This window comes from Amphiura filiformis, chromosome 12 (genome assembly GCF_039555335.1).
Source record: "Amphiura filiformis chromosome 12, Afil_fr2py, whole genome shotgun sequence".
Lineage (NCBI taxonomy): Eukaryota > Metazoa > Echinodermata > Ophiuroidea > Amphilepidida > Amphiuridae > Amphiura > Amphiura filiformis.
In genome coordinates, this window is record NC_092639.1 from 18,853,760 (window position 1) to 18,880,730 (window position 26,971).

The following is a 26,971-nucleotide window of genomic DNA, read 5'->3' on the forward strand; positions in this document are numbered from 1 at the left end:
GCAACACATGGTACAGCACATCAGCCAGCAGATAAAGGTCACACTGATATAACATTTTCAATTTATTCGCAAAAGGCCACGGTTATAAAAATGTGGTTTTGTTATATTCCAAATCGAGACTATATTAAATTGTTATAAAACGTTTTCTTAACATTGAAAAAACATTTTTGATAATCTACTGCCCAGCAAACACAAAATGTTTTACAGAAAACGTTTAAATGTCGGGTTATACAAAGGGTATAAAAACGTTTTAATAACATTCCAAAAACATTTGTGAAAACCTGATACAAAGCATTCTAAACAGAATATTTTTGAGTTGAAAAAAATATTTTGTGAAAATGTTTGCCTTTATATTTGCAATAACGTTTTAAAAACTACCCGTTTTATGACCTTTATATAATGCGGATGTTTAAATGTTATTAAAACGTTTTGAAGAAATTACATTTTAGTCAAAGAACATTTTCTGTGTTTGCTGGGGCAAAACTTTGGACATAATGTTATTTAAGGGTTGGGTAAAATATTTGGCAAAATATGTTTGCAAAAATATTTTATAATAACATTTTGAAAACATTTTAGAAATATTGTTGTAGTGTGTAGGATCATACAAAAATGTTTTAAAACGTTTTTATAACCTTTTATATAACCATTAAGACATTTTAATGTTACTAAAACGTTTTTACCTAAACCAAAAGCCAAAATATAACTTATTTAAAACGTTTTAAAAACGTTTTTGTGTTTAGGGCTGGGATCAGCCCGCAGATAAAGTCAGCACTGATATAACATTATTCAATTTATATCTGTATAATAGGTAACAAAAACTACTATTAATAGGCATATCACCCCAAAAATAAGCGCAGCAGAAACACATTATTTAATGTTTCTACATGAATGAGCTTTATTAAAGTATCAAAAATCCAAAAACGGAATTGAAATCGGTCAATGCATTGTGATCTAGTGTCAATTTTAAGATGCTCGTAAATGGAATTAAAACCTGCCACAAATGGCTATAATGACAAAATTGGCACATTTCGAGATTTTGAAGGTTTATTTGGACCCTTGCTTGAAAAAGCAGCGTTAATTTAAGTATCACGGTTAAATCTTATCCGTACTTCGTTAAAGAAAACAACATTTAAAAATCTATCATTGAATAATTATAATAAATTAACCAAATATACTATTTTAGCTATTTCAGCCAATCTGCAGTTAATTGAAGGTGAAAAAATTACTAAGTTCAGCTAATTAATATGCAAAATTGATGCCAATAGAAAACCATACATGATATCAGGGTGCGGTTTTTTTTGCACACATATGTATACAAAGTTATTTCAATTGATAACAAAAAATACACAAAAAGTAATTAATTATGCAAATTAGCTAATTACAGCTAATTATGTATTCATGATATTATTATGTAAATTAGGCATGAGTAATTTTTGGTTTTTTCAATATTTAATGAAAGTCTATTCATTCACCATAAATTTGTCAAGTATGAACCTGTTATGATATTGAATAAAGAAACTGCAGTTAATTACTTAAATATAATACAAAAAATACAAAGTTTGACATTTGACGATGTTTGGAATAGAATTTTCATTTTTTCTGTAAACATGTTATATGTCACCATTGCTCAAAGCTAAATCCGAAAAGTAAAAATAAAAATTCATTTGCAAAGACTTTAGATTAACATTTTATTATCTGGAATAACATGGGAAGACAAATGGTAAAAGGAACAGCCATTCTACTGTATCGCGTATACAAAAATAGTATGGCCTTGGACACACACAATGGCTTAGAGCTATTGTGGTTTGGAAAATTACTCCCTAAAAATATCTTTGATAATGATTTGTTTTTAAAATTGGTCAACTTTGAAGCGCGCGCTTTTCAATTCACTGTTATGCTTGCACGCACAGTGTGGCAGAATTATTGTGCAGCCACTGTGACATTAGACTATGCCATAGTCGAATTTTATTAAAAACCTTATTATTAGTCATGATGAACCCATTTCGTTGAACTCAAATTATACTGATGTTTATTAAAATTAAAGTATTCAATAGTAAAATGGTCATAAAGAGTTAAAAATATCAGACGATTAGTGACAATAAAAGTAATTGAATGCAACATTATCTTGCATAATTATAACGGCTCACTTTAATACTGAACAATTCTGATTTTGAAATCTACCCGTTTATTGATAGCGAATCCCGAAAATTCGACTATGATCTTTGAATTGTAAGCAGAACTTTACCCCCTGGACTTTGCTCTCTAAAAACACACTGTCAAGCATACTTGTTTATCAGTCCATTAACCACAAGTACTAAGCATGGACGCGCTAGATGTTTGATGAGAGATTAACTTTCGCGTCAACACAAAAGCGCCGCAAATACCACAGACAGTTGTTTACGGTGTAGTTAATGGTAATGGCGCGGGCCCAGACGATTTAAACCATAGCGAGATATGGGCGACCAATCACAAGGCAGATCCATTTAAAGATGCATTACATCATGGCCAATTTTAGTTAGGACAGAAATTGGCCTAACTCTCCATAGAGTCCCGTGTTAAAAATCTTAACCGCAAGGCAATGTCAGTAGTCCACTTGGGAAGCTAACAAACAGAGGGAGTAGGGTGACTGATCAGATGTGAAAATCTATCAATTGTGCACACATTAATTAAATCATAGTTTTAAGCTTTTAAAAATACAATATCCAGAGTATGCACAATGGGCAAGTGGACTACGGGGTAGTCTACTGTGACATACCTACTATTAATAATGACTACAAGTAGGCCTATAAGGCCCTGTATCCATAGGCTGTTCCCTTGTGGCGTGTGCCCTTGTTACGTGTTCACTTGTTCCCATGTGACCTGCCACACAGACAACGAACCTTTGTTCGTAGCGGCCACTATAAAGCAAAACAAAGGTTCGTTGTCTGTGTGGCAGGTCACATGGGAACAAGTGAACACGGAACAAGGGCACACGCCACAAGGCAACAGCCTATGGATACAGGGCCTAACATTGATACGGTAGGGAAGATTATACTAATTGCGTAAACAGGAGAAAATAGCCCGGAAAAATAGTCAACATTATAGGCCTACATATAATATGGGCGTCAAATTTGAATATTTTTAAGAGCGGGGATTCCATTTTGTCACAACATCTGGCGATGTGTTAATTAAATAATTCGAATGGGCCCCTATTTAACACCGCCCCCTTAACGCCCAACGGTTGGATCGATTAAGAATTGGATGTTACATCATGCAGTTATTGTTAACTGCATGTATGCACACAACACAGGGGCACTCACAATAGGCAATATTATTGACCCGTACTGGTAGCACTGTGTTGTAGATATAGGAGATGAACTAGTTAGCGTCATATATCAAAAAGTATAAAAGCTATGATTTTAGTACTTGCTCTATTATTTCAATTACTTATTCTTTTCAAAATATCTGAATTTTTAACCCGGTACAAGCTTTAATAACGGGGGACCATACATTTGTATGAGAAAGGAAATCTACATCTTCTCTGATCTTATCCAAACTCCCGTGTTAATCCAATGCACATTTTGCTTCACCGGGCCGCCCTGACTTGGTCGCATTTGGGAGATGGGTGCCACGAAACCGTAATAGGTACAAATTTAGTACTTTCTGTCAATCAAGTATGGTTTATTCTCTACATGTCAATCTTTAAATTATTAGCATAGTCCTTATAATAACGGGGGACCGCCTTGATAAGTAAATGATAACAAACCAGTGAAAAATACCCCAAAAATCAGTCAGTGGAGCTCCGCCCGTACATGTCAATAGCATCATTATCGATTGGATTAGTCGACCGTAGCGGACAATTTGATCGCTCATTGGATTAATATTATCACGTGGTAAGCAATTTGCATTGGACAATCGATTACTATAATGGTTTAGTACTGCATATTTCGGTTTAATCTTCACTAAGCGGGTTTATGGCTGAAATTGCCGTGGACAAAACTGCACTATGATGTATATAAAGTATTACCAAACAGAAAAATGTGTATAAGCAGACATTTGAAAAACCTAGTAACGCAGTGTCCATTTGATACTCCCCATTATGGGTAGATCACAGTAAGAGTAAGACTTCACTTTGATTACTGTTCAAGCCTATTATGATTTGTTCCAGTAACTTTACAATTGTTGTGATGCTTGCGCCGTCTACGTAACAAGCATCACAAATAAACATGGATTAACATTTGTTTTTATTAATATTATGTTACAGAATGCTTCGAGATATAGCAGTGGTGATTTTCTTGACTTGTATTGTTTGTATAATGAGTCAAAATCTTTTTACTTCATTTGACAAATTAAAACCTTTAATAACTACGGAAAAGGAGTTGTTGGGATATGTCGATGAATATATTCAAAACGAAGAAGACAAAATTGAGAAAATTGAAAGGTAAGGGATCAAATCAAAACTCTACCGGCGGTTGACGGGCGGTTGCGTCCAGTTGGCAGAGGTCCAGAATGATAGCTACATTGATTGAGAAGAACTCCAGGGAGGTCAAACCAATTCTTCCTATATTGTATTACATTGGTATACAAACCACTTAAATCGCTCCACTGGAAACCGCCCGGAACCGACGGTCAACCGGCGGTCGAGTTTTGATTTGATTTCTAAGTGCTTTATGGTTGTTATTATTATTATCTGTCGAATTTGAAAATATAAGTATGTATTTAAGTTTGTTAATATTTACGACGAATTATTTGGGGTTGAAAAAATATTTTGCGAAAAATGTTTGCCCAAAATATTTGCAATAACGTTTTAAAAACGTTTTCATGACTTTAAACCAATCAATAATAAAAGGTTTTGAAAAAAACAGATTTCGCTGAGTTCAAATATCAACATAATGATTTAAATTGACAAACAAAAATGTTTGCGTTAAAAAATTTTTTTTTTGAAAACATTTAAAAGATAGTGTGTTTTTCAATAAAACGTTATCATGACCTTTTATAACCCGACATTTTAATGTTATTAAAACGTTTTTACCGGAACCAAAAGCCAAAATATAACTTATTTAAAACGTTTTTAAAACGTTTTTGTGTTTACTGGGTAGCAGCCCCTCCCTCCGCCATTCCAATAAGGATAAAATACGATTGGGGTCCAATAAAATCCTTTCCTTTATAATACTAAATTAAATCGAAATTTGCAGCACAAACATTTCATGTAGGACTACAGGAAACAGTGTAAGCCCGGTAATGTTGTATTTTGTGCTTTACAAAACCACGTGAATTTTTACTTTGTCCTTCACATCGGAGAACTACATCAGATACTACTGATATGGTAATTCGATCCATTTCCCCGAGAAACTGATTACTCATTATTCTCTCTTCCTGTTTTTGAAAGCCTAGCCTAGGAGATATGTGCCTTCTTTTCTGTTTAAGGGCAGAGTAATGGGAGAGAACATGGACATTTTCGAGCATCATTATTTCTTAATTGTATGTCCAAAGTATAAAAATCTCTAGTTTTTGAAAAAATCACAAAAATTCACTTTTTTACCCCAATTTTTTTTGACCAAAAAGAAAAAAAATCCGTTCGGAGTAAAAAAAATCAGTTAGCTTTTCATGAAGAAGAGATATGAACTCTTTTTTCGAAATATTGAAAAAAATATGTGAAAAAAGCAATTTTGTCACTCTATTAAGCTAAAAATTGCATGTAATGGTGTATATTTTTGTCTAAAATAAATATTTGGAAAATATGAGAAAACCTTCCCTAGACTTTGATGTGCTCTAAACGATAGTGCAAAAAGTTTACCTTTTGCTTGCATATTTTTCGAGTTATCTTGTCACAAAAATCGTGCAATATTGTCAAAAGTGAACTCTGAGAAATCGCGCATTCGCGCATTTCTGACTCATTATTTCCCACCAATTTACTAAGCTGTCTTGAGCCATGTGACTTTTTAAAGTTGAAACTAGTGAAATAAATCAAGCAAAAATACGAGTAAATATTAGCAAGTTGTATTTTATCAGTTTCAAGTGAAAGAATACATCTTAGTGTTGATAAATATCAAGAAATCTCAAATTCGGGCGTGGGATGGATGTGTCTTCCATTACTCTGGCCTTAAGATCTTGCTCCTCTCATCTCCATGGCTTCCTGAACTTCTCTAAACTCTGTTATGTTCCCACCAAAGGTTCTTGGATTCATCCAAATCTATCACAAAATCCAAGAAGAAGAACGAATAAACGTGCAGTTATCAAAAACTCTGGCTAGCCTGACTGGACTTTGGGCAAAGTAAACGAACAAAGGAAAAAAAATAAAATCTGGAAAATGTTGGAAATCTCCGATCAAAAAAAGAAGACCACTAAAGATAAGAGCAAAGATATGGAATAGAATATCTCTTATGTTAACGGTATTTCGGAGTTCAAGAAGCACTAGTTTGATAACAAACCAGATGAATTGGCTATCAACGTTGAACCAGAGTGAACTGAAAAGCTACCGACCGGTTGTAAACATACCTTTCCTCTCAAAGTTGATAGAGAAACATGTTGTCAACAACATCAACAACCACATGTTGAAACATCATCTTGGTGAAGAACTGCAATATGCCTATATGCGTGGCCATAGCACCGAAACGGCACTGTTGAAAGTGAAAGATGAGATTATGGGACATGTGTACAACCAGAAAGGAGTTTTCCTTGTCTTACTCGATCTCAGTGCGGATTGCTCTTGACTGGTTGAGGTCCTATTTTACTGGTAGAACAACAACTGTTGTGATTGATGGTGTCTACTCAATGGCAAAGACCATGGACTATGGACTACCTCAGGGCTCAATTTTGGGCCCCGAGGTTTCACAGTGTATACAATTCCAATAGGCAGGATCATCAAAAATCACTCGCTTTCATATCACATGTACGCGGACGATATACAGATTTTCTGTAGTTTTGAGCCATCTAACCCATCATCAATTGAAACCGCTTTGTCATCAATAACATCTTGTATCCTGATATATGCCTTCGCATTGGAGATGACATCGTCCACCCCTCCACTAGTGTCAGAAACCTGGGCGTTATCTTTGATGATGTTATGAGTATGTTGCCGCAGATAACTTCACTGTCAAAGAACATCACATATCACTTACGCAATATTACTCGGATCCGTCGTTTTCTTGATAATGAAACATGCACCCATGTTGTTCGATCTCTTGTGCTGTCACGTCTAGACTATGGGAATGTACTATTAGCAGGAACTAATGCAACTTACATCATGAAATTACAACGCTTGCAGAACTGGAGTACAAAATTAATTTTCTCTGCTTCTAAGTATGACCATGCCAGCCAGTATTTGCAAGAACTTCATTGGCTCCCTGTGAAACAGAGAATTTTATATAAGATCATGCTCTATGTGTTCAAATGTCTGCATGGCTATGGACCAAATTATCTCATTGAATCAATTTCATTGTACAACCAAACTCGTCTCGGCTTGCGTTCTGCAACAGACACTACACGTCTCTCTGTACCAAAATTCAACCCTAAAGGCCTGCAATCAGCTTTCGACAAGAGTTTTTCTCTCACCGCACCTGCACTCTGGAACTCACTTCCATCTGAACTCCGTACTGCTGTTTCTCTGCCGGTATGCCAAGTTTCAAGAAAGGTCTCAAAACCTTCCTGTTCCCACAATAATCTGGTGGCTTTGTTTCAGTTTGCTGTTTTATTTTGCCTTTCAAATATTTTATATGTTTCTATCTTGGCGCCGTGGTCTTTATGAAATGGCGCCCTATAAATGCCTTGTATGTAATGTAATGTAATGTAATGTAATGTAATGTAATGTAATGTAATGTAATGTAATGTAATGTAATGTAACTCGTATTTAACATTTAACTAGATGAATTAATTTGACATTAATATCGTAATCTCACCCATTCGGGGAAATTGAAAATGATATTATTTTTTAATAATTTCAGTCTCCTGTCAGAAATAAAGAAAGAGAGAGGTGTGAAAACTGACCTTGGGAACCCAGTCCAATCTTATATGCTAATAAGACGACTAACAAGACAATGGGTTGAGATGGACGAGTTGATTGGCTCTAATAAAAATGCAGAAGGTACGTTATCCTGACATGATGTTGATACAAACAAAGATTTGACATGCTCTTACGGTCTTAGAGACTAAGGATACATATAGGATCAGCATCGTTGCAAAGAGGTACTACACCACCTGATAAATTTTGTGACTAATTTGCATTTTTCTCGAAAAATAACTACACACTGGTAACAAAAGTTATGTATATTATAGGGCAAGGAGTCACTGAAATTTCAATGATTAAAGACAAGTGGTTCATTATATCAGTTATATTATATCAGTCCTCAGTTCATCACTGAGGATGGAATTAATCGCTTTGGTACATGGATTCAGAAACAAGACTGGCATGAAATCCTTGAATGCGAGGGTACTCAGAGCAAAGTTGATAGGTTTTATGCCATGCTTGATTCTGCTTCTGAAGAGTGTTTCCCAAATAAAAAGAAAAAAGATTCACAATAATGATAAACCATGGATCACGCCATATGTTAAGAAGTTGATTAAGAAACGGCAAATGGCTTTTGAGGTTAACCCTGTTGAGTGGCGTAAATTACGTAACAAGGTTCAAAGAGAGATTACTAAAGCTAAGTTAACTTATCATGCTCAGAGAATTAGATCTCTTCAAAAAACCGAGCCCCGTAAGTGGCACCAGCAGATAAAAATTGTCACAAATAACAACAAACCAGAGCTCAGAGTGAGTGTCCCAGGAGTAGATGATGATGACTCTACAGGTAAGGCTAACACTATTAACAACATGTTCGCTAGTGTGTCAGCCCACATTGAGCCTCTTGTCCTGGCTAAGCTACCTGCTTATTTACCTGCAAAAAATCCAGTCCCTCATCTCTACCCATGGGATGTTTACTCTGAACTGAAGAAAGTGAATCCATCTAAAGCTGGTGGCCCCGATGGTTTTAAACCTCAATTGGTGCGTGAATTTGCTTATGAACTCAGTATTCCACTTACAGATATTTTAAATTCCTCCTACAAGGAGGGAATTGTGCCCACCCAATGTGCCAGTTCCAAAGACCAGCCCTCCTAATGTTGAAAAACTTAGGCCTGTGTCTCTCACTTCAATTTTCTCCAAAATTGCTGAGGGTTTTATCTGTAAATGGATTTTGGAAGACATTGAGAATTTTATTGACATCAAACAGTTTGGCAATGTTTATGGAGTTTCTACCAGCCATTATTTAGTTAACCTCATGCATTTTCTCCACCAGGGTGCGGAAAAAAGTCACAACATTGGCACAGTGGTTCTGACAGATTTCTCAAAAGCGTTCGATCTTATCAATCACACCTTGTTAATTGAGAAAATGATCGAAGTTGGTGTGAGAAGAACCATTGTGCCATGGATTTGTGATTTTTGCACAACAGGCAGCAGTGTGTGAAATTCAATGATTCTTTATCTGAGTATGTTACGGTCAAAGGGGGGGGGGGGTTCCTCAAGGCACAAAACTGGGTCCTATTGGATTCCAAATTGTTATTAATGATGCTGCCACAGATGCCAAATCACAATACTGGAAATACATTGATGACATGACCTTTGGTGAGAACCGTCATCGTAATGTTAAAGGCTGTCTTCAAGATGATTTGAATAATTTTACTGAGTGGGCCAAAAACAATAGTCTTAAATTAAACCCATCCAAATGCCAGGCTCTACTTGTTAATTTTGGTAGATCAGAGCCACTACACACAGATTTGAGAATTGGTAATGAGCCTCTTCCTTATGTTGACAAAGCGAAAGTGCTCGGTCTCTGGTTACAAAATGACCTTAAATGGGACGCCCAGGTTAATGACATGCTAACCAGAGCCAATAGGCGTCTTTTTATGCTTCGCACTTTAAAAAGATTTGGCTTCTCTCAAGATGAGCTCACCATTGTTCTTGAAAGTTACCTTAGACCAGTTCTCGAATATGCTGCTGTGGTTTGGCACTCAAGTATTACATCAAAACAATCTGCTGATATTGAAAGTATCCAAAACGGGCATGTAGGACAATACTTGGTTGGAACTATACATCTTATGATGATGCAATTACTTCGTGCAATCTTGATTTTTTAACTAACAGAAGAGAATTACTCTGTCATTCATTTGCTGAAGGGCTATCAACCAATGCCCGTACTAGTCATCTCATTCCCCCCACTAGGTTTGAAGCCCATGGTAGAAATCTCGGCAATTCAAGTGCAATATCAAAAATTCCAGTCAGAACATTCAGGTTTGCTAATAGTCCAGTGCCATATTTTAATAATTTATTGAATCAGTAGTTATCCTTTTGCACTTGCCATTTTTAGTGCTTTTAAACAGTTTTGATGTATTACATGTATTATGCAGGTGTCATTATTTATTTAATTTATCTATGATCTCTTTATTTGTATGTGTGAGTGGGAGCACGAGGGAGTACCAGGTGTTTTTTGGAGTTTGTTTGAGACCAGTGATATGTGTGGTGTGGCTGTGGTGTGTATTAGGGGTGTGGGGGTGTGTGTGTGTGTGAGTATATTGTGCAGGTGTGAGTGGCTGTTTTTCTGTGGTGGTTGGGTGTTGTATGTGTTCAGAGATGAAGGGACCATGTGTGCTGGCGTGCCTTTGTTTGTGCATCTGCATGCGTGCACTCATGCACCCTTCACCTGTGTACCCTTTGTCCACCCACCCCGACTCCCGGAACCGACTCACACCTGCATGCTGATGTTAATATGTATCAATATCCATTTATATGTGCAATATTCTTCATCTCTTATCTTGCATTATTTGAATTTAAATTTGTTGTTTATATATTTTGTATTTGTAATTTTGTAATATTTTGATGTCTTTTAATGATTGTAAAAATTGCTCAATTTGGCCTTAGGGCCACGATGCTTTTTCTAATAAAATGAAATGAAAAATGAAATGAATCAAATGATATATGTTAAGAAATGAGGTTATTTCTAGCGGTACCTCTTTTCTTATCATAAATAACGTACCGCTTGTCTTGAGTCACTGAAATTCTAGTGAAGTAACTGGATTCATTGATCCTATACTTACGTGTTTTTTTTTTTTTGGAGACAAATGCAAAAATAGTCACAAATTTATCAAGGGAATTCTTTATACAACATTTATATCAACATTAACGAAAAAAGATATTTACATGTACTGAGCATCATCTTACATGCAAGCTTTAATTTTCAGTATCGTGCAGGTTTTAAAATTTGAACAAAACCTAATTAAATGTTTTGAAAGAAACAGATTGTTTAAAAAGAACGAAAAAGATTAAGTGTACCCAATAGAAACTGACCTTCTCCGCTATTCTTCGGATAATAGCGGCGAGAGTTTTCGGGGAAATTATCCTACTTTTGGTAGGATAATGGCGGAGAAATTATCATGATAACGCCAATAGAAACTGACATCGTTCCGACAGAGTGCGCATGCAGGGGAGAAAGTGGAAATTAACACGATCAGGTGTATGTTTATCATTTAATCAGCATGCTTTGAAGTAGGCCTACAGCGTACAATTTTAACTCGGAAAAAAAATAGGCATAAGATTATTTAATATATCAGAAATAACGGCTGAAAATCCTACTTTCGCGTGGAAAACTAAAGGAATAAAAGAGATTGCAGAGTGGTTTTGATTGCGGTGTGGGGTGTGTTTGTGTGTGTGTGTGGAGGGGGGGGGGTTATACACCGTATTTTGTACAGTGTAGTCACGCCCCGACCTGAACATGAAAATTTAATATATTATATATAAAGTTAAACTTTTCGATCGTAATATGTCCCACCAAGGTCAACCCACACTTTTTGCAATGACACGAAATATGCCCTTTCGCCGGCAAGTGTGATGATCGGGCCACGGCGGCTGGTATTTTCCGGATAACATCCCCCAATAGAAATTGACCGTTAGCCGTCATTCTCCGCTATTACCCGGTGAACAATTTCACTGGAAAAATTCCGGATACTTAATAGAAACACGCTAGTAGTAGTAAAGTACTCCCTATGTTAATGGGGAGTATCAAATGGACACTGCGTTTCTAGATTTTTCAAATGTCTTCTTAAACACATTTTTCTCTTTGGTAATATTTTATAGAACACCATAACACCATAACGTCTAATTCTTAATCGATCCACCCATTGGGTGTTTAGGGCGCTGTCATATAGGGACCCATTCGAATTATTGGGAGCTAAGCAGCTGTACTACTTAGAAAACAGAATAAAATTAGAGACCGAATTAAATAAAAATTCCTTTAAAAAAGGAATGGGGCGCCCAATGTGAGCTGGACGTGATATGGTGAATTCCATGCTGATTAGATTTGGTATTATAATGATTTTTTCTAGGGAAGAGTAGACGATGATCAAATACAAGAGAAATGCTTCATGGAATGAAGCTTTCGTGTCAATTTGCGATTATGTGGGGTGGGAGTTCTGTTTCGGGGGCCTATTGTAGTGAGGATATTGCTTTGGATATTGAATATTGTTGAATTTCGTTATGCAGGACCTAGTGTATATGATGGATAGTATAGAAGACACAAATAAGTAAGCTTCCCCCTAGTCATCTATACACACTCATTCTTGTCACACGACGAATTTCGACAAAGTCATGTAAACGTAATTTCGTTTTTCACCCGACCTCCGTCCAGAAACAATCCTGAAATGTTGAAAACTTGGGGTCGGCGCACTCATTCCAGTTTATCCGAAGGTATACTCTGTGTCTTTTGTAGCCCACAACCATGTGGCTAAGAGAGGCTAGGAAATACTTAAACTAATACCAAAAAAAAATCATACCCTCCTTTCATATCAAACAATTCCAAGAAATTGACAGGCCTGTTAAATCAAGGGTAAGATCGATCGTTATTCTTCATGAAACGGGCACATCCCATTTTTTATGTTATTAATTCTGCTAAAAATTTATTAAACAATAACAAAATTACGTCATAATTATGACTTTAAGTCGGCCATAGAACTCTATTTTAAACGGACAAAATAGCCATTTTCACTTTACCTTGCTAGGAACCCTTCCCAGCAGTTAGGCATATTATTATAAATATTATTTCATTTAGCATTTTGGGTAAACACTAACAAAATGACGTAGGCCTAAATCGTACATTATTGCTTTAAGCTGCCCGACATCGACCCGGGTGAACAACGGTGAACCACAAGTCAAAAGTCGCCTAATTGGGCAGCCATATCGCGGGGTTGGCAACTCTGTTTGCAAATTATACACTTCTGACACAATCATGTTTTCCGAATTTATTCCTTTCTCTGCTGACCAGAATTGAACGTTAATTTATGTTTTTTTATCAGAGATAGTCACCACAAAGCACAAAGATACTGAGCTGTGTTCTAATTATCTTTGGTCACAATCAGTTAGTAGTCAAGCACATAAACCAATTAGTGATTTCATGATTGGTCAGTGGTTGTGTTGGTTGTGTTGGTCAATTATATATTGATTGGGGTTGGTTTAAGGATTAGGTGTGCAAAGGTCACGGTCCTGTTGCTACTGCAATCACTATGCCGCGGGACCACAATGGCCTCATTCCAGTGGCATATTATCAATAACCTCAATTAAACAATCATAGTGCAAAATTTGACCTTAAGTTGCAAAGTATGAGTTTTTGTACTCACATTTTCAAAGGTCATTCAATGAATGTACAAATGTATTGGGGTTAAAGAACTGTGCCCTGATAAATGAGCATGTTGTAGATTCTTCACACTGTAAACAACTAGTTCATGTGCAAACATGTTCAAAACATACATAATTAGAATGGTCAAATGTCACCGTCTATCGGGATCAAAGAGGCGATAAACTGGTTCACGCCACACAAAGGTCACGGTTTATTTGGTGTTTTTATAAGTCCATTAATTTTGCATTTTAAACAAAGAATATACGCACACCATTTTATCCCGTGCATATCAGAAATCAATAATAAAATAAAATCCAAGCATATTATATTTTAGCAAAACAATTGCGGAGTAAATCTAGCAAGAGTGAAATTAGAAGCGTTTCACAAAGTCATGCCTATATGGTGCCCCCTCCGTAGAGGGCGCCCTAAAAAGACTAGTTTACGTATGACGTCCCGTCAACCAGACCAAAAATGCTGTACTGCGCAGGTCAGCACCCAATCAGGTTGCGCCTTTGCCCTGACGTCAGACAAAAAACTAGTCAGTAAAATATTCGGAATTAAATAGTCTGTGTCGCTGCTCAATCTGCTTTGAGCTTCGTGCATCCAGTGGCAGACATTTTCAGAGGTACTCACTTCCCACGCCTTCACGCCAAGGTCAAAGCAATCAATGGCTGTTTAAAAAAAAATGTTAAAATTAATGTAGAATGATGATCCTCAAAAGTTAGTCATAGCCTGAATGTTTATTGTCAAAGCTGACACATTTGGGTCATTTCTAGTACTCAGTTTTGTTTCTCTATTGGTTAAAATCCTTGGTCTTGCCTTTGGTGAGCTTTTTCTTCCTCTCCCAAAATGTTCCTATAAATTCGAGGAATCCAGCAATTATGGTCAGGTAATCGCTCATTTCTTCGCAATTAGTCAAACGGCGATTCCAGCCAAATTAGCGTGTAAGATGCCGAATACGACGGACTACATGCTGATATTTCAATTTTTGGATTATGATGTCTATTTCTCGACTTACGTCCTAATTCATTCGCCGGGTATTTTTTTTCTGGGACACCATGTAGGCCCTAAGTTAAGTCGTAACCATCTTGTATCCTTATTTGTAGATTATAGATTAAATATCGCGATGTTGAAGTCATCTGCCGGCGAATCATATCCTTCAGAAATTGACTACCAAGGTGCTATGGATGCTCTGTTGCGTCTCCAGGACACCTATGACCTAGGAGTATCTGACATTGCAGATGGTCACATCGGACGTAACAAAAGTTCTGCTCCATTAAAAGGTAGTGCACACTAATTTCGTACTATTCATTTTTTGAATATAATCTCTACTCGTTTAATTTATTTATGATCCCGTAACTATTCGTTTAGATGAGATATACTGTTCATTTTGATTAAGTAAACTGAGCTCAAAAAGAAACTTATAATTTTTACAACTTGTGAATCACAAGGTCATATCTTAAAATACTGTCAATCAAAATGAACCAAAATTACACACAGGATTACCTTAATACTCTACTCAAAACACATGTCAGTAACCAAGCAGTTGTCCAACTGACACAACAGCAAAATGCACTGTCATGGGACAGCTTCCTGGACTTCATTCACTTTCACAGCCCAACATTTGGCACCCAGGACAAAAAATCTGTGAGAATGCACACAAGATCCTCGAACAGATGATAAAACGGTGCTGCTTTCTGCTTTTCATACACTTTTTTCATGAAACAGGGCTGGGCTGTGAATGTGGTCCTGGAAGCTGTCCCATGTCAGTGCATTTTGCTGTTGTGTCAGTTGGATAACTGCTTGGTTACTGACATGTGTTAAGAGTAGAGTATTGAAGTAAATCTGTGTGTAATCTTGGTTCAATTTGATGGACAGGATGTCAAGATATGACCTTGTGAAAAATTATAAGTTTCTTTTTGAGCTCAGTTTATATTGTCACTTTGAACCTACAACAACACTTAGAAGCGCATACCCTAGATATTCCACAATAATGACCTTCGCAGCCAGGATCAGCACCCCAATTTTCGTACGAGTTACAACTAGACAAATTAGCAGTAAGTTCCATGTACAGGGTGAGTTTTAAGCTAACTCAATTTTTCCAGGAGAGCGTACTAATCCACCACCAGGGTTCGAACCCGCAACCTCCCGTCTTCGATATGACTGCATATTTCTGCAATCATATTCTAAAAAGTACCTGACCATAATTGCTGGATTCCTCGAATTTATAGGAACATTTTGGGAGAGGAAGAAAAATCTCACCAAAGGCAAGGCCCAAATGTGTCAGCTCTGACAATAAACATTCAGGCTATGATTAACTTTTGAGGATCATCATTCTACATTAATTTTAACATTTTTCAAAAACAGCAATTGATTGCTTTGACCTTGGCGTGAAGGCGTGGGAAGTGAGTACCTCTGAAAATGTCTGCCACTGGATGCACGAAGCTCAAAGCAGATTGAGCAGCGACACAGACTATTTAATTCCGAATATTTCAACGCACATGATTGAATGCTCAAAGCAGGTATGTATCACAGAGTACCCAATAACTACCCCTTCCCACATTTGCGGCGACCGTTGGCGCTCGTACATGAGGTATGAAATGTATTTTCATAACTATATTGCCAATGGATAAAACCACTATTGATTAAGATAAAACGAACCCATAACGCAAATGAATTGCACTTTAAGGCACCACATCCAATTTGGTCCTATAGAACTATCGGTGTCCGGTAAGGTACCGATAACTCGTAACATCGCTCCCTGGAGATTGTATCAAGCGTAATAATGAACATTTGCATATTGTTATTGTTTTTCATTTAAATCAAAAACAAATGCACTGTACAAATGTTCAGGGTACGATAAAAAGTGTCATCGGTACCTCTTCGGGCACCGATAGCGCTATAGGACCAAAAAAAAATTTTGTGCCTAAGTCTTTCTTAATTCAGTGAACAAAATAATGGTGTATTGTGTTTTGTTCCTCAAGAGTATTATGACACTCTATTTTCCATTGCCTATCCGTTGCCCCTTTTTTGATTGATTTTAAGGCGGGTCCGAGGGGAGCGTTGTTTGCACTGAAATAATTGAGACAAAAAGCTGACACACAATAGTATGGGTTCTATAAAGGAGATCACATGTTTTATATTCGGGGGTCATTTCCTTCAATGGGTATGAATCAGGGGGACGCTCAATTCACTTTTTCAATATATTATTGGCATTAACTCAAGAACCGCAACACCTATAGAAAATATTATAAATGCGATTATTGTCTTATGTTTACTTGACTCATTGATCAATATATTAATATGTAGTAGAGGCAGACTACATGTATTCAGTAAAATGGCTAAAAGTGGAAAAATAATTATGGCTTATGTCATCCCACTCGCCGTAAACTGAAAAATAGCGCCGACTTACCCATACTATAATTGAAGACCGAAATAAAAAGACCATTATGCAGTCATGTCTACAGCAGAATTCACCACGACCTTTGCAGGACTTAAACCCCATTACACCAAGATAAACCTCATTCAAAACAGCCCAACTATGTTAAATCAGGGATGTGTCTCATATACTTGGTTAAATCCATAAACATAATGTTTCTGATTTCCTGTGCGATATCGCAATGTGCTGTGATGAAATAGGTATTATAATTTCAGTTGGATGCACCATTACAAAGCAAACGCACATTTACGATACTGAGCGTGGCATTTGTTTCCGGAATAAGAACAAAATATTGTTATCTAGCCATGTTGATGGTACAACTCATGTCAAACTTGTCACATGTATTGTTATCGTATCACACAAGTAAATGAGAAGCAAGTCGCTTCAGACTTAACACGGTTTGGAAAAAGTTGTTCCATTTTTTAGCTCCCTATCGGGCAGTCAGAACTCCATATTTGGGAGGGCTCGACAACAATCTTCCCAAAATCGCATTTTAATCATTTTTAGATGACCATAGAGGAAAAGAATTTATGTTTTTTACAGCTTCTATGGCGAAAATTGATCAAACCGATCACACGATGGTGCTCGCTCGAAGTTGGAGCTATCTCGAGTCAGCTGTTGAGCACAATTTGCCATTAAAATTACACGTCCGATTGTTATGAAATTTTGGAAGACTCTCTTCGCGCACCTCCATACGATATTTCGGAAAAACAGCTCGACAACAGCTTTTCCGTGACATTTTTTACTTCAAATTGTAGTATGTTAAGGATGCAGATTATAATTCACATGTGAGCCTCTATGGCTATTATTGGGTGAAGGGTTTTCCCTCCAGCCCACTAACTAGTCTATTGCTTATACCTAAAGTACAGTGAGTGAGCTAAAGGTCAATCGTCAATTGGAGCGCTGTGTGTGCACTGAATATGAAAAACGGACAGTAACTGCATAATGATACACTCCTAGATACTAGATAGTGAGAACCAATCAGGGCAAACGTTGGTAAATTACTAGCCGTGCATTAATAGTGTATAGGCGTAATTGCACGGGTAGTACTCCGGGTATTACCAGAGAGAAGATTTTCTTGAGAGGGCACTCTATTCACGCGGTTTCTTTTCCAACGCTTAAAGATCACGAATTTTGGTGGTTTGCAAATGAAAAGTGTCCGCACTATCGATTGATTACGTAACTGTTATGAATAATTTATTAGGTTTTCAATGCAATCGTCTCGACCCATTAGTACATATTATCTGTATTATCAAAGTACTTGGAATAGCAATACGGTGAGTTCACTGAACTACGCCCTAATACTGATGGAGTTTTAATGGCGTTTAATGGCGTTAATCCTCTCCATACACAGATGAACAAATACAATAGATGAAGGTCAACACGTATGACCTCCTATGTGACATGTTATATGCGATGTACAAGAACCTGAATATCATAAAGATCAGTATTCGTTTGTGCATATGAACTGCACATTTACGTTGCTAAATATTACTCATTATATATAATGACAAATATTGGTATTATGACAATACGGTATATACATTGTATATAAAACGACTAATAGATCCTACTATCATGGCGTCAGGTCAATGTTCATCATTTCCCGTATGTTTCTTAAAATTCATTCATATTTGAGACAAATTGCTGTGCCCTTTTTATAGGTGCACAGGTAGATCCGTGTTTTTTAATTTTCATTTTTTCATTTTATATTTCATCAGGACTAAACCCATTATCATTTGCTCTCTAGCCCCCCCCCCATGTTTAATCCCCTCCCCTCCATCCTATTCATCTATCCTTTCCCAGAGTGGCTCAATTGGGGCATTTCGGATTCAATTTGCTTTCAATGTATGAAAGAATTAAGGTTTCCACTGCACGGGGCCACAAGGGTGATACTAATTTTAATGCTATATTTTCAAAACGAATACGTGTTCCCGGTTGGCTCTATAGCGATTTCACAGAAAAGGTATTTCTAGTGCAATGCAGCGTCGGACTCTAGCTGAGAGCGTAGCCTAAGTCATTACGGACTCCACGAAGGGCTCTCCATACACAAATGAACAAACACAAAGGAGGGTAGTCTCCTCCGTGACCAGCTTGATTTCGATGGAGCGGAACTAAATTGGCTGCAGAGGAGACGGGTCATTTTGCTATGCAAATGAGTTGAGTGTCATAGCCCTGGTATTACTCGCAGTGCTTTCGGACGCGTTCACTTCTTGCGGGTGGATACATTTATATTTTACTTGCATTTTCCAACATGTTAGTGACAATATTGTTATAAAATAGCAAAAATCACAGTATTTTTTTCTCGTGTATGAAATAGGTTAATAAATGTGTATCACTTGTACTGAGATGTTGATGCGTATAATGCACTCCCCCCTTCAGGGCTCGTGCATTAGACGCATCAACATCTCAGTATGCGTGCATTATTTTGTAAAATTTCACTCCCAACAAGTGATACGCATTTATTAACCTATAAATAATCATGGTGGTTATTATTTCTCTTACTTTTGATTCACAGCAGAAGAAGGAAGAAGAAGAAGTTTTGAAACTAGGTAAAAATATTGTATTTTCAAATCTTTCAAATTTCAAACATCTAGAAGATATGTGACCATCCACCACAATCCGGATGTCGCCAGTGCCACTATTGAGATATGCTCCATTGAACTTAACAATAAACAATAGGAAACAAAGGATTTATTGACTGTTTTATTGATTTTTCACTACTTAAATGTCAAGTAGTATAGACATGATATACATCATTTTAAAGCAATTTTAAGCAGAATATTTTGGTTGAATATCCCAAAAATGATGATTGGCGACTTCAGGGCTCAGTTGTGCTGGATGGTCACATATATGAATGATTAGCAATGCAGGAATATGCAAAACTCATTCAAAAACTTACTTTCACTGAAAAGGATTTTACTTTTCAATCAGTCATAAATTTCCTTTTTCCGGGGAAACTTCAACATGTTTTATTGCTACTGTTGGTTTAATTTTAGTTGTTATTGTTGTTGTTGTTGCTGTTATTATTGTTGTTCACTTTAGATCCTGAAGTCTTGACTTGCAAGAATTATGAGGCACTGTGTCGCGGTGAAGATATTGGTGTAAAGGTAATATTATTGTTAATCATTTTATTATGTGATTTTACCTTAGCCAGTCCGACAGAGAAGCAAACATTCTCTATTCATACACTCATTAATAGCGAGAACCAATCAGAACAAGCGTTAGAAAAATCCAAAACATGCATTGATTGTCTCTAATGCACGGGCGAACACTCTGCGTACATCGCGCAGTGCTATTAAACGCGTTCATTTTGTCTTGCGGGGGATAGTCCTGCACATTTTGACACCTCAATCACTACCCTACGACACTGCTGAGAAAAGATATGTTTTTAAACATCTCTTGATGAGACGCCTCGTGGCTGCTGTAAGGAAAGCCAACGGCGGACACACAAAATACTGAATGACTGGTAAAGAAAGAGAAGCGGCAGTATGATGCCTGAAATGTGTTCAGCAAGTAAACAAATAATGTTATCTGCATGTCTGTTGTTTTTTGTGTTCTTTTATACTGAAAACTTGAATAGGCCTTTTCGTAATTTTTATTTTTCGACCTCGTGTCACTTAAACATTCATATCTTTTCTCAGGAGTGTCGTAGGGTAGTGATTGAGGTGTCAAAATTACTATCCCCCGCATGCGATTATTTAGTAAACGTACACAATTAGTCGCTAGATTTTAATAGTGGGTAAATTTCCTAACTATAAAGAAACTTTTTTTATATCACTTTACACAACAATACATAGCATGCTACGAATCTGTTCTGCCGTTACAATCATTACAACAAGCCACGTCTCTTCATCAGACCTGCAAAGGAAGAACTTGTGTCTCATGAACCACGCGTGGTTTTATTTCACGACGCCCTGACTGACAAAGAGACCAATTTACTTATTGCAAAGGCGAAACCCCAGGTAATTGTGATTAATAAATAGATAAATAAAATGATAGCAATTTATAATTATCTTAAGGCCATATCATTGAGAATAATCACTCATGGCCACGATGAAGCAAGCCGCGATCAAATCTGCGGGGATTTTTTTCTTGTCTTTCTTCCGGAATTTCATGTCGAGATTCGTTGACTTTTAGCTTCCTTCCTGAAAACACGATTCGTTGACTTTTAGCTTCCTGAAAAGACGGCATTGTCTTTAACACATCTTGCACATCGTCTATTACGGCATCGTCTATGGCACGTCTTGCACAATGAAAGAGAGAGAGAGAGAGAGAGACCTAGTTTTTTCTCTTCTATTGTGCAATTTACCTGCCATATTGTCTGCTCATTATATATATTATTAATTAATTATACGAGGATTATATTCTAATTTGTCAGCGCATATCATGATGCGCATGCGAAGGTCTAGCTCACTAGTCACACTTTTGTCTGCGCATGCCAAGGTGTTGTCCACAGTTTTGCGATTTTTGCGTATTTTGTTTTTGCGATTTTTGCGATTTATTATTTTAGCTTTCTCAGGTTCAATTTTACCGGACAAATACAAATTATTGTTTTGTCGAAACACTTGAATCCAGTTTTTGCTGATATATTGTGGTCTCCTTGTGACTTTTATGCTGACAACTTATTCAGGGTGACTTATTCTTATTCTTAAAAGTCCAATCTTTCCGGGTAGCTATTGCTGTTGAAATATTTGACTGTAACCTTTTTTGGTGAATGTTTATTTTTCGAAATAGACTGGTTCTATATTTGAAAAATTGTGTTCCAACCAGCAAAATTTGCGTAAAAGTTGGCAACCAGCTTATTTTGTTAATTTGTGTATGCAGAACTCATATCTGTTGCCTGCCAAGCAGTATTTTGAGACCGTGGCCCTCAAAAAGACCCACCCACATGACCCCAGTTATTCGTCTGGCCCCACGGATCCCAGAAATGTAATGTTTGTGCGTGTGCGACCTGCGCTCGCATTATATGGTAAGACAATTTAAGGTTATAAATTCGGGTTCTCAAAAATCTTTGTGTGTAAAGGGGGGGGGGGGCAAAGGTTTTTTGGCACGGCCAAAAAGGGGGGGGGGGGGGCGGGTTTTGGCAGACCACTTTGAGAATTCACCACCCCGGGGGTACACATAATTATTGCACATTATTGTATATCATGTATATGCCGTCGAAACCTAAAGTTTCACCTTTGCGGTAATCTCTACTGTCAACATCTTCGTTAGTCGTCGAATACTTCTTCCTATATACGCGCATACCTCAATTTTTAGTATTGTCACACGGGCTTAACGTGCACAGTTTACCTATGCAAGATCCTGCAACCTAGGATTGATTGAAGATACCGGGGTCCCCCTTCTCTTTTCGAATAGCTCTGACACTTAACGTGCACAGGGTTTGACTCTTCTTCACCTTTGTTTCCAATGGACATTTTATTGTGAAATGTCATTGTACAAGGAATACATTAAAACATATTCCACATAGCCCCCGAATGAAAAGTATTTTATTATCTTTGTAATCACTACAAAAGCATTTTGTGTGAATTTTACATCCGAACTAAGTGCTATTACATTTGTATGAGCCTTCTATGGGGGTGACGATTAGAAATGAACGGCAATATTGAAACACCCTCATTTTGGGCCATTTTAGACACTAAAAAAGGGCAGCACTGGGAAGCACGATGGTCCAATGGTTAGGGCACGAGCTTCATAATTGAAAGGTTGTGGGTTCGAGTCCCACCGCGACCAGTGTGTTGCGTCCTTGGGCCCGACGGCTTAATTCCAAATTGCTTCGTTTCACCCAGGTGTAAAATGGGGAGCTGCTGGGGGTAATCACAATCTAAGTCAGCTGAGAGTACCTGCGCATCAGTTGCGCACTTGTGGAAGCGTAAATGATTCTGATATATCCTAATGGCAGCGGAATAAGTGTTGAAGTATGTTGGTACTTAGGTGTAGCGCACGTTAAATCACCGACATTTATTTTATTTAAAAAAAAGAATAGCACTTAGTTCGGATGTAAAATTCACACACAATGCTACCTGAGTGAATACAAACATAATTAAATACATTTCATTCGGGGGCTATAGCAAAACAAAAAATTTCCTATACCTTAATGGTTATGGAACAAAGGTGTCCTGTACACGGGACCAACGGCTTGTGACTTCCGAACCACGAGGCGTCGCACAGTGTCATCGCCATGATATCTTCACGGCAGAAATCGCCATGGTAGGTTGAATCCACAGCCACGCATGGCCATTTTGTTCCGACCCGCTTAATAGTTTTGAGACGCATAATGGGCCGCGGGACATCCGACTATAGCTATTGGCAATAGCCTGGTCACTGACCTCTGTAGATGTTAGTGAGCATGGTATACGCCATGAGGTCATCTGCTTTTAGACTGCCTCCACGTGTGGCCTACGCTGCGCTATAGTTCGGCGCATATAAAATCAGAATTTTGTCAGTTTTTTAGCTCAATACGCACGGTTCTTTCTCAATACGCAAGCTAACGACTATCATATCCTTTCAACACATATATTCAAGGGCAAGCATCAAAATATGGCTTCTTTAGAATAAAAAAAATTACGGGAGTGTTACGAGTCGTACTTGACTCAAGGCCAAAATCACCTTTTACCCGAACTCACAAATACACTATTTGATTAAGATAACAAAATCTAAGTCTTTAATTGAAAGCACGTTATGATTGATACAATATATTACAACAAATGCTCATACACAATAATCAAATATAAACACTCTTGATCTATTTAGTACGTAGCCAGAATTCTTCATGCAAATACCCATCATTAATAAACCAGATGATGCAAGCTTGGGATTTCCCAAGATTAATTATACACATTAACCTTTCTCATTACATCACTTCCTGGGTGTTTTTTTCTCTATGGTGCAATAATGCTGAACTGGGGATTTCCAAGTTCCAAACATAGATCTGACTTTGTTTACAATAATTTGTTGGTTTTTTTTTTTGTTTGTGGGGGGGGACTCCCAAATGACTTTCCACACCATTATCTTGCACGTACAATCCCATCTCATGACATACCTTCAGCTTTTATTAAATTAAATTACTCAGGGCACATCACAGGAGATATTTATCATTTTCTACCCCGGTATTCAAAGATTTACCGTCTGAATGTCAAATCGTGCATAGCACATTCACGTGTATCGATCCCGGGTGTTGATTTGAGTGTCTCTGCTGTACAATGTAATTATTAACCAGGCGATGTCGGTGTGCGTCGCACATACACTACCTATATCTGCACGTGCTAAGCAGTGTATGGGGTAAGAAGAAATTCTACACTTTTATTCTGTAAAGTAACTGAGCACAATTGCAAGATTTCTGACCTTATAGGAACATTTTGGGAGAGGAAGAGAATTCTCACCTCTTAACCGCCTTAACCGCTCGGCCATCTCGCCCACCAAACAACCCAGAATAAACTAAAAAAATTAACAGATACAGACAAAAAGTGACCATTGTTATGTTTATTATAGTTAAGACGTGCACAAATTAGGAAATTTGCGGGCAGTACTACAACCATTGATTCTAAAACCCGTATCAGCAGTAACGCATGGTTACCCAATATTAATGACGAGCTGGGACTACAAAGTGTGCTACCCCGTGTTCAAGACTACACTGGATTATCGACAGATCAAAGACATACCGAACCCTTTCAGGTAAGCCTTTAAGGTTAGCAACTATTTTCACTGTTGGTTGTTCACAGCATCTTGCGAATGGTAGTGAGCTTTGGCAAAAATTGCATTGATCATTTCATAGCGAGTGTGTAGAAGAATTCCAATATCACAGATAATTATACTTTTATAGGTCCTGTGTTTCTTGAGTTATATGTTGCAAAGAAGGCTGAAACAACAACACTTTTGTTAAACGTACATAACTCTTTAACAACAATAAATCAAGCAAGTTTTCAAAGTATATGATTTGTAGAATGAACTTTTACAAAACATCAAGTGTTATTTTTCAATTATATATTGATCTAGATAACGAAAATTGATTTTTTTTGCTGTTTCGACCAACAATACCTTGTCTACCCTTTAGATCTCGGATAGTGACGTTTTTACGTATTTTTTGTGGGACCTGAAAGTATATCAGACAAATCGAATTGCATTTTGAATACGAGGAATGTCCTTGTGATATCTTTGGGTTTTTTTTAAATTCGCGATATAATACAAATTTTATGGAAAATTATTAAAAATGTATATGTTTTTTTATTTTTGATATTTAACAGTCCTCAAAGTAAACTTTATAAATCTGATGATATGTTCTTAGAGTGTATGTAGCTGGGAGGGAAACCCGTCCATCATATGAAAAGTTTGACCTTTCGTTTTGAAGACATTCTCCTAATTTTTCGAAATATTGAAAACGTGTAAAAGAAGCAATTTTATAACTCTATCAGCAAAAACGGGACTGTAGCAAGTGAACGCTATCGATCGATAAATCAGTATTCGATAAATCCCAAAATATCACAAATATATCAGGTTTTTACGCTTTTTGGTCAAAATGGTTAAATTTTGTGAATCCATTTTCACGAATTTGCCCCCCCGGAAAAAGGTCCACTTTTTCAAAATCAGCACCCCCTCCCACAAAAAATCCTGCGTACGGGCCTGCTGGCGATGATACAAATGGTGTTTTGTTACCGAAATTAGATTCCATGAATAATTAAGAAACTATTTGACTGAAAACAAATTAGATTTATTTACCCCCCCCCCCTCATGTCACAAATGAATTCGTCAAGTCTTTTATATACTTTAGAGTTTAGACTAGTTATAAGGCTAAAAGGTGTCCACAATGTCATGTTTAACCATAATAATGTCAGCGCTTTTAAAGCCGCTATTTGTCTATAAAATATACAGAAAAAGGTTTTCAAACCAAAGAATGAACGGCTCATTTCAGAGCCACCTGACCTTACAAAAAGACATTTTTTATACATGATTGGTACCAAAAATGAATGTGTCTCCCCTTATCCTTGCCCGTAAGTCGCCAAATATCACACCATTCTTCATAATAAGATACAACCTGTCTCAAAAAAAATTGTGCAACTAAAAAGCGCCCTCTTTGGCAATTATATAGAAAATACCATTGTGACATGAAGCTTATCCCAACGTCAAGGGCGTAATCTTAGCTCTCAAATGCCGTTTGTTCAGTTCAATTTGCTTGTTTTAGTCTCGAGATATAATAATAATAATAATAATAATAATTTATTCTTATATAGCGCATTACAACAAATCTCAATGCGCTTTACAAAGCATACATAAAAGCATAAACACATGGCAACAATATTTAAATATACAGAATTTAAAAGATACGAACTAACATTTTAAAATAAACAAAAAAAAAAGCTGATGTATATTGCACAGTTACGTCAGGGGCGAGCAAAGGGGGGACAGTAGCATGTGAAATATACAACAATAAACATGCAAAATCAAAGCCAAAAGAACACAAGATGCATATTTCACACAAGGAGCAAATCAAAAGAAGGCACACGCAGAATCAGCAAAAAATGGAAATGTGAAATAGGCACCAGTGCAAGAGGCAAGAAATTGGAAAAGCATATACAATGCATATTGCACAGAAATGGAGTGCTTTAAAGCACAAAAGAACAAAACAGCAAACGTGGAATACGCATCGTAGGCTTTGACAGAGGAAATTCACAAATTTAACCTATACGAAAAAAACAACAAAATCAACTGAATCATTAAAATTAATTACTTGCATGCAAAAATAGTAAAAACTGGTTTTCATAGCGCTTTACCACAGAAACACAAAACAACATAAGAGCATAAACACATGGCAGCAATATCTACAGGGTGAGTCAAAAAAACTGCAATAGAGCAAAGAATCAATATTTATGTAAGAACCAAGTCGAACTTTCCTAATATTGAAATATTCTATAAA

General features: G+C 37.0%; 1 protein-coding gene across 2 annotated transcripts in view; it reads left to right on the plus strand.

The window, feature by feature from the left end:
* Positions 1–26,971, plus strand: part of LOC140165900 (prolyl 4-hydroxylase subunit alpha-1-like) — a 52,427-nt gene that overhangs the window by 2,738 nt on the left and 22,718 nt on the right. Inside the window, exons 2-9 of one of the 2 annotated variants that reach the window (XM_072189244.1) lie at positions 4,244–4,420; positions 7,923–8,062; positions 14,726–14,902; positions 15,987–16,141; positions 19,577–19,610; positions 20,104–20,168; positions 20,859–21,023; positions 24,553–24,735. In XM_072189244.1, coding sequence (XP_072045345.1) covers positions 4,245–4,420; positions 7,923–8,062; positions 14,726–14,902; positions 15,987–16,141; positions 19,577–19,610; positions 20,104–20,168; positions 20,859–21,023; positions 24,553–24,735 — 1,095 coding nt within the window. In that variant the 5' untranslated portion in view covers position 4,244. The remainder of the gene's footprint in view (positions 1–4,243; positions 4,421–7,922; positions 8,063–14,725; positions 14,903–15,986; positions 16,142–19,576; positions 19,611–20,103; positions 20,169–20,858; positions 21,024–24,552; positions 24,736–26,971) is intronic. The other variant, XM_072189245.1, reaches the window with a different exon arrangement.